Source organism: Hydra vulgaris, chromosome 01 (assembly GCF_038396675.1).
Source record: "Hydra vulgaris chromosome 01, alternate assembly HydraT2T_AEP".
NCBI lineage: Eukaryota > Metazoa > Cnidaria > Hydrozoa > Anthoathecata > Hydridae > Hydra > Hydra vulgaris.
In genome coordinates, this window is record NC_088920.1 from 54,285,001 (window position 1) to 54,295,000 (window position 10,000).

The window sequence follows — 10,000 nt, forward strand, 5'->3', positions numbered from 1 at the left end:
TTTAAGAATGTAGAAAAATGAATGGATAAGTTTTAAGAATGTAGAAAAATTAATGGATAATTGTTATAGCTAAAACAATATTTTTTTTTTGAAAAATATTTTTATAATGTTAAGTAACTGAGTAATAGATATTCAAATAATTATAAATATACTTTATTGATATTATAATTAATATATGACAAGTTTTATTTGAAGTAAAAATTTGATAACAAATTGATTTGTTATCTTATGTAATGAGGTTTGATGTTAACTCTGACCAGATAAGCGACATTGGTAAGGAAGAACTTCCTAGTTAAATTGTTTTTACATGGTGCTTTATGATTAGACATTTAGTTCTTTGTAGAGCACCTTAACAACTAAAAAAAAAGTCATCGTTAGTGATAGTGGATAGTTGCGCGAGGACTTTCCAAGTTAAGTAGAAACTTTAAATCATTAGCTTATTCTTCTGTAGACGTAAGATAGTGTTTTTTTTTTGTATTTTTATCAACAATTACAATTTTAAATAAAGTGGATCTTTGGTGCAATGATCTACTATTTTTTGATTATTGATTCTTTAGAATTCTTAGAGCACCTCCCCCTCCCCTTCACTTCACTTTTTTCTAAAAAACATTTTGTTTTTTCTTTCGTTGTTTAAAATATTTTTCATGCATTGAAATCACTTTTTTAAATACTTTTTACATGAGATTACTTTTTATGTGATAACTTGGAATTTTGATTAAAAAACAAAACTTTAATTAGTTTAATGGCATTTTCTTTTCTTAGGGGATTTATCTATTTAAATCTTTATCTATTTAAATAGCATAGTTTTTTTTAATTATTTAATTTTAATGATATATAAATTTTTTTCCTTTTTCCAAAGATAGATTTGTTAGTAAAACTTTTTAGAAAAGTTAACTTTTTTTGACTGCATAAAAGGTTTAAAACTTGAGATTTCAACTAATGGCATTGTTTTAATTCATTGGTTACTTAGTAAAATAACTGGGTGGTTGACCAATTAAACAATCAAATTCAAAACTAATTAGTTTTAATGATGAAATGTTTTAATTAAGAAGAATATTTGATTTTATGAGACTATTTAATTTTAATGCTTAAAAATCAGCAATCGCGACTTCTTTTAATGAAATAATTTCAGGATTGCAAAATTTTATGTGACTGACGGGATCAAAATTTGGCGAAAGTTTTTTAATCTATTACTTATAATTGTTAAAAGCCATTTTTGTGACGTAATAATAAACATTTCTTGCAAATATTTTTTCTGCTGATGCCAGAAAATGTTTTGCAGTTTGTTATGCAAAATACTAATGGTTTGGGGGGTCCAAAATTTTTTATTTTTTGTTTAACCAATTATTCTAAATTAATTTTTTAGAAAAGTTCAATAAACGATTCAGTTTTTGCTATTTTTTTGTGGTTGACCTTCTACTTCAATTTTTAATGTTTTAAAAATATTAAAAAAAACTTAAAAACTAGAAATCTTTGCAGCATGTAAAGTTACACAACTTTACGTTAAAATTTATGCAATTTAAATTTTGATTGGATAAATTTGAATTAAAATGACTGAAAGTTGGTTTAAACAAAAATAAGTCTTATCTAGTGTAAAAATTTTTTAAAATTTACTTCGCTAGAAAATACTTTACTATTGATTTTGCAAATTGAATTTAGATATGATTAAAATGAAAAATATTGCAACAAGGAATAACAAAATAATGAATAAATAAATCATAAACTAGTAAACAAATAAATCAAAATTAATAAACTTCTGCAGAAATCTCCCAGTAATAGACAAATTTTATCATGCAAAGTTGCCTTTACTTAGGGTTGTTTTTGTACTTTTCTTTAATAAAGTCAACAATAACCTTAACTATAAATTACCTTTTGAAAATTTTTATTTAATAAGATTGACTGCTCAGTAGTCGTAGAATCAGTTCGCATATATGTATCAAAAAACTTGGATGATTGTATTATTCTTGCAAATAGTTTAGCAAAATTTAGCTATTTTTCTTCAACAGAAAATAAGAAAGTATTATGGTTTTGGAAAAAGATACAATAATGGAATAACTGATGAATTACATTTTTAATCAGGTTTTTGCAATTTATAAAACAATTATAAGTAACATTGAAGTTAAGCGTCAGCGTGGCACTCATTACAATCAGCTTCAGAAATGCCATCAATTACAAAAATTCTTTGTTTTAAATATCCAAACCATCGCGAAATCAAGATTTAGATAATTTAGAAATATTTCGGGAAATGTGTCTCAGTTAAAAAACTTAAAAATATAAAATACAGTTGGAACAGAAACAACTGAGACAGAGTGGGTAAGCAAAAAAAAAGAAATGTAAACCTTACATTAGGCGCCCAAGAAATGTTATATTGTCCAAGAAATATTATATAGTTTGTTCAAAATTACAAAGCAGACCATTTACTTTTGAATCAGATGTCAATAAACATTGAAAAGAGAAAGATCTGTTAAAAGAGAAAGATCTGTTATGTCAAGAATGATTGATGAATGGGATGTTTATTTTAGTAAAAATCAAAAAATAGTAGATCATTGCTGCAAAGATCAACTTTATTTAAAATCATAATTGTTAATAAAAATACAAAAAAGCGTTGTCTTATGTCTGCAGAAAAATAAGCTAATAATTTAAAGTTTCTACTTAAGTTGGAAAGTCCTCACAAAAATCCACTATTACTTACAATGACTTTTTTTTTAGTTGCTTTAGGTGCTCTAAGAAGAGCTATCATAAAGCATCATGGAAAAGTAATTTAACTAGGAAGTTTACACCTCCATCCTTACCAATGTCGCTTATCTGGTCAGAGTTAACATCGAACCTCTTGATTTTGAGAAAGAACTAAAATCACTGCACCACAGTTGCGATGAAGTTATTTCGCATTTTCACTAGTAATTGTTACAAATTGTTTCTTATATGGAGTAATTTCATGAATAATGCCTTTTTTGTTGTTGTTGTATTTATAACTTCACACACTGATTATGTATTTTATTAATAAAACGAAAGAAAAACCCTTACCACGGATTCTACTTTGATAATTTTTAAATTTAATAGTAATGGTTTCATTTAATTTAATAATTGATTGTTTTGTCAAAATAATCACTTATTGAAATTGAAGTAAAAGGCCAAATATTTATAGTGAAAAAAAGTATTAAATAATTCAAAATCAGCATAAAAAATTAAGAAAAAGTGGTTAAACTACACAAAATCCAAAAAAAGATAATTTTTGATCCCTTCCTCCCTCCCCTAACACTAGCACTCAAAGTTGAACACCTAAAATCAGATAATTAAAGAATTTAATTTGTGAAAGCATAAATAAAGTGAATAAAAAATTATTTCTTAATAATTTATAGAATATTAGTAAAATAATATTTTTTTTGCGAAAGGCCCTTCTAAGATAAAAAGCCCATGAGAGAATTTTGCATAGCCTCTGGGGCCAGCATGCCACGGCAGGCCTTGGCTCATAATTGAAAAATTTGACTCCTGTGATTCTTCTATTGTCAAGTGATAGTTGTGATTGGTATTTAATTTAAGCTTGTATTTTTGAAAATAAGATGTTATAAAAATATCAAGTATTGTCCAAACACTTTTAGTTTTTTTTTATATTTATACATAAATATTAGTATTAGAAATGAGTTTTAATGTATCTAGGACATTCATGTATGTCATTACAGAGGAAGGATTTTTTAATCTCTTTAAATAATTAGTTGTTTTATATATATATATCTATGTAATAATGTACTACATTTTGCAATTGGTAATGTTTTTGCATCAACAATCACTTGTCCTTGTGGATAAGAAATAGCAAATATATAAATATAATATTACTAAATTTTAGAATATAAAACAAATATCACTAGTAATATAATTTTAAATTTATCAAAATTTAAGTTAGAATAATATACATTTCTTGTTTTTAGTTTGTTGAGTTCATGGCAGCTTTACTATCTATATGCTGCATGATTCTTTTGGGATTTGCTGATGATGTTCTTGATCTTCAATGGAGATACAAGCTAATCTTGCCTACCATTGCATCTCTTCCATTACTTATGGTTTACTTTGTCAACTTTGGTTCTACTACAGTTGTGGTTCCATCTCCCATGCGCTTTTGGCTGGGATTACATTTAAATTTAGGTAAAGTTAGTTTAAAATAATGCATTTAGATGTATTATTTTCAACAGCATTTCCAAGTTCAAAAATATATTTAAAAAAATCCAAAAATAAACATGAGTGGTAAATACATGTATTTAGTTGAATCTTTGTGTTTTTACTTTTATGTGCCTTTCTCTGATATGTTTTTATATTTTCTCTGATATGTTTTAAAATTATTCAATATATTCTTAACTTTTTGTATTCATATAGAAGCAAGCAAATTTTGATCTTCATATAGAAGCATGTTAATTGAGAAGTTTGTAATCTTTCCTCCAAATAAACATAAAAGATTTATAAAACTTTTCTTCAAAGTTTGTGAAAAAATCTCACTTTGACAACATTGACAAAAGTGTCTACTGTCTGACTAAGGGTTGAAATGAAATTTTACAAAAAATAAAAAAAAATTTACTTATGCATATGTTGCAATTTTGCAATTTTTTTCACCTGTCATAACATGCACTTAATGCATGATATGACAAAGGAAACACTTTTATGACACTGATGGTTGTCAATGATTTTTACATAAATTAGTTATAAGAATCATAACAGTTAAATCTGCTGCTGCTACAGCATAATAATGTAAAAAAAAAAATGTTTTAAAATTAATTTAGTAAATATTAAAAATTTTATACAATTAAATTAATAAAAGTATTAAAATCTGTTAACACTTTTACTAAAAAATTATTGTTATAATTGAGACTATTTTTACTACAAGAATTTGAGGTGACAGTTGAAGAGAAAGCGACCATGATATTATTTGTAAAAAAAGAAAGAGATGCAACCTAATGATGACGGGAGAGTGGCTTGACAGATAGAACAAGTCCAACTATATTTGCATACGCTTTTTAACAATGTTTAGAATGGAAAGAGCATCGTTAGGAGAAGATGCCTAAACATGACAACAGTATTCCAGGGAAAAGTTAGAGATTTGTATAGGTAGAGAGTGGAATAAAGAGTAAAAAATTGGCAAGCATGATAAACAGAAGCAAACTTAGTAGATGCTAACTTTGCAGTGGATTATATATATAGTTTCTATGAGAGGTCAGCAGTGAATGGTGATCCAAGAAGATGTAAAGCAGAGGATTCAGTGAGAGGATTGCCATTTATCAATATAGGAGTGTCAACAACATTACAATAGTTGTTTAAAGTAAATAAATTAGTTTTTTTGGAGTTAAAGTTTAAAAGCCACTGCAAGCCCCAAAATATTCCAGAAGAGAAATCAGATTAGATTGGCTGCCTGCTCTCAATCAAAAAGTGCAGACTTTTTGTCAGGGCAGGAATATAAAATTAAATTGTCACCAAATATAGCCACTTTAGATTAAAAAAAAATCTTAGCCAAGAAAAGAACCTTGGTTGGTCTTTTAGGATGACCTTTATACTGTGGCTAGAAAGAAATGATTTGAAAATCTCAAAAACTATTCCTGATACACCATATAAAACAAACTTGTGGAGAAGGCCATCATACCAAACTTTATCGAGAGCTTTTAAAATGTCAAGAAAAACCTTTGCTTTGCCGCCTCTATCTAATGCACAATAGAATCTTTTAGTTACAGCAGTTAGCAAGTCACTTATAGAATGAGTAGATTGCTATCCCATTAATAAAGGTATTAGGCTTAAAGTGGGATGTTAGAAATTTGTTTCATAAATTTATTAAAAATAATAAAATGTAATAACAGGGTAAAAGCTTTACAGTAACAGAATTTTACTATTTTACAGTAACTAAACTATATTTAAAATAGATAAAATGATTGAATAATTAAATTTAAAAAAATTTACCTAAATTACATAAAATCAGTATAATCAATTATCTGAAAACCTCAGTTATAAATTAATTTCAGAAATATATTCAGCTTTTGCAGAAGTCCTCTCATTTCGCCTGCTATAACTCCAGCTTTAAGTTTTATGGTTAAAGGATTTAGTAAAGTGCTAAAGAATTTCAAATGTTCCATTATCATTTTGGTACTCATATCAAATTTTGTAGTATATAAAATAAAAATAGTTTTGTAACATACCAAAACAAAAAATTGTTCTGTAGTATACCAAAACATACCAAAGAATGTAAGAACTTTGAATTAATTGATTGAAATATGAAAGAAATGAAAAGAACAAAATAGCATTTTCGAATTGATACATTTATGATTTACTTACGAAACTTGTTAACTTGTTCTGTTTTAAGAAGAGAAATTGGTGAGAGTCAGCAGTATATTAGATAAAGAAGCAGGAAAAAGTCATACACACAATTATTCCTGCCTATTTTGACTGTTCTAATATATTTTGTAGAATAGTTTTTAGTTATTCAAACAAAACAAAAAAGAGAAGGAAAAAGATAATAAAAAAACAAAAAAATATATTTATTCGTTGCAAATTTCCATCATACATAGGTTGCCCGAAACCAGATAGCTATGTCAGTATTTCTTCAGATACCTATATCATTATCTCTTCAGTGGTGCTTCATGCACATCTAAGTGCACATTAATATCTTTTTTAAATAAATTATTTGAAATTATTAAATAGAAATGAATCTGTATATATGTTTTCATACATTGTTATAGGTGTTTTTTACTACATTTATATGGGAATGTTGGCTGTCTTCTGTACAAATGCTATAAATATACTTGCTGGTGTAAATGGTTTAGAGACTGGGCAGTCATTGGTTATTGGATTATCAATACTGCTTTTTAATATTATGGAATTGTCAGGGGATTCTTGGAAAAGACATCTTTTTTCATTATACTTCATACTTCCATACTGCTTTGTTTCAACAGCATTGTTGTTCTATAACTGGTGAACAAACTTTGTTTATAGCATGCATTAAAATAACGTTAATCATATTTATAGTTAAAGATATTTACTGATATTTGACATTTTTTTGTTCTTTCTTTATTACTAGGTATCCTTCTGAAGTATTTGTTGGAGACACGTTTTGCTACTTCTCTGGAATGACATTTGCAGTGGTGGCCATTTTAGGTCATTTTAGTAAAACTATGTTACTTTTTTTTTTACCTCAGATATTTAACTTTCTGTACTCAATACCTCAGTTGTTCCGCTTTATACCTTGTCCAAGACACAGACTACCTAAGTAAGTTTTAAATTTTTATATTATTATTTGCCTTTCTAAAAGGTAATATATAGTACTAATTTTTGTTATATATATATATATATATATATATATATATATATATATATATATATATACATATATATATATATACATATATGTATGTATGTATGTATGTATATATATATATATATATATATATATATATATATATATATATATATATATATATATATATATATATATATATGTATATATATATATATATATATATATATATATATATATATATATATATATATATATATATAAATTAGTAAAAAACACTTATCTAACTTTTATCTTCTACTTTAAGTTTCACCATTGCTGGATTATCAGGAAGAGTAGGATGAGACTTAATTGAATGACAAGTAACATGAGAATGAGTTTTAGTAGCTGGCACAAGAGATGCGAGCTCTTTTGAGCAGTGCCCATAACAGGATTTGTAGAAAAGAGAAAGAGAAGCAACATAACGACAATGTGATAATGGTTGGAGGTTGGCTGCAAGAGCAGGTCCGACTGTGTTAGCAATGCGTTTTTGCACCTTGTCTAAAAGAGAAAGGGCATCATTAGAAGATCCGTCCCAGATATGGCAACAGTATTCCATACAAGGCCGGATTTGAGATTTATAGAGATAGAGAATAGAATCCGAAGTAAGAAAGTGACAAGCTCGATAAAGAGATGCAACCTTAGCAGATGCTAATTTTGCAACTGATTTGATATATGGTTTCCAAGAAAGATCGGAAGTAAGAGTTAATTCTAAAAGATGAAGAGTAGATGACTCATTGAGTACATCACCGTTCATGAAAATAGAAAGTAATCTAACTTATTGCGATAACGATTGACTGAAAAATTGAGTTTTATCTGTATTGAAGTTCAGCAGCCACTGTGAGCCCCATGCTGTAGCTGAAGTGAGATCTTTTTCAAGCTCAAATGCCCCCTCCAAGCAATCAGAGAGTGTTGGTTTCTTAGCACGACAAGAATAAATGGTAGTATCATCAGCAAACAATGGCATCTTAGATGTGAGAGTATCTGGAAGATCGTTAATGTAAATTAAAAAGAGTATAGGGCCAAGGATACAACCTTAAGAAACCCCTGAAGTTACAGAATAAGAAGAAGAGTGTTGTCCATTAAGGATAACTTTTATACGATTTAGAAAGGAAGGATTCAATAATTTTAAAGATGTTGCCTGATACACCGTAAGAAGAAAGCTTATGGAGAAGACCAGCATGCCAAACTTTATCAAAAGCTTTTGAAATATCAAGAGCTATGGCCTTATCCTCTCCGCCTTTATCTAATTCATGATAAAACCTATCGGTTATTACTGTTAGCAAATCAGCTGTAGAATGAGAAGATCGATATCTATATTGATGGTCAGAAAGTATGTTATTAGATTCAAGATGAGAAATTAAGTGTTTGTTAATTAAAAATTTTAAAACCTTGCTTATGATAGGATGAAGACTAATGGGACGGTAGTTAGACGAATCAGATCGCTCTCTGGAATTTTTGAAGATAGGGATAACAGATGCCGCTTTCTAGCAGGCTGGAAAACAAGACTCTGATAAGCACCTGTTGAATAGTTTTGAGAGTATAGACGACAGCTCCGGAGAACATTTCTGCAGGACAATACCAGGTATGTTGCTCGGGCCACAAGCTGTAGAAGAGATGCAATTATCTTTTGATATCATGATATTTATCTTTTGATATCGTGAAGCCTTAGAAGAGATGCAATTATCTTTTGATATCGTAAACTACTATCAGCACTATTAAAAGCATTAACACTTTTGGATCAATCAAATAAGAGTACTTTCTATAAAAACTCAACAGAATCTTATGTATTAGAAACCAAGCATCTTATAGAACTTTGTTTGTTTTGTTTTTATGTTATGTGGAAAAACAAGATCCAAGAATTTTTAATACGATATTGGGTTGTCTTTTATGGCTGTTTTAGCTGAATTGTTTCTACAATACCACAAAGAAAATACATTTAAAATAGATATGACAATACATCCTTTGATTTTTATTAAGTCCTTTTTTCAATATGGTGCAAGTGACCGAGGCCCTGTCCCCGGTTAAAAATGAAAAAAAAGAAAGAAAATAATTTGTAATACTTTATATACTATAAATTTATGCTTGCATTTACTATTTATTAAATACTGGAGTATATTTATATATTTTTAAATTCTAATTTACTTCCTACAAGATTGCAAGCAACCACTATTAAGTTATGAGTTACTTTAAAATAAACAATAAATTAAAATACTAGGAAACCGTTAACTGAAGACTTAAAAAGTTGTAATTTGTATAAAAAAGGAAAACATGAAGATGCCTAAGAGTTATAAGATTTTTTGATGTTCAAAGAAAAAAACTGGATTAATAAAAGTTTTTATAGCAAGGGACAGATACAGTAAAGGATGCAACTTGTTGAATAAAAAGCTATACAAGAATGAGTTTTGGTTTATCGTTACAGAGATGATAGCTTGTTTGAGCATTGACCATGATTGTATTTGTAGAAAAAAGAAAGAAACGCAACCTTACAACAATGGGAGAGTGGCTCAAGCTTGGCAGATAAAGCAGGTTTAGTTACATTTACAATGTGCTTTTAGACTTTGTCTTTGTAAGACTTTGCAAGAGGGTTGTTATTCATCAATATAGGAATGCCAACATTGCAATATTTTTTTTGCAGTAAATAAATGAGTTTTGTTGTCTAACAAAAATTGTTGATTTTAAGTCCAGAATTTAAAT

The 10,000-nt window shown here is 27.8% G+C and overlaps 1 protein-coding gene across 2 annotated transcripts in view; it reads left to right on the plus strand.

Moving 5' to 3' along the window:
• LOC100200383 (UDP-N-acetylglucosamine--dolichyl-phosphate N-acetylglucosaminephosphotransferase) overlaps nt 1-10,000 on the plus strand; it is a 35,123-nt gene that overhangs the window by 21,253 nt on the left and 3,870 nt on the right. For both annotated transcript variants that reach the window (XM_065788639.1, XM_065788638.1), the window contains exons 3-5: nt 3,927-4,140; nt 6,711-6,942; nt 7,049-7,237. In XM_065788639.1, the coding sequence (XP_065644711.1) occupies nt 3,927-4,140; nt 6,711-6,942; nt 7,049-7,237 (635 nt within the window). The remainder of the gene's footprint in view (nt 1-3,926; nt 4,141-6,710; nt 6,943-7,048; nt 7,238-10,000) is intronic.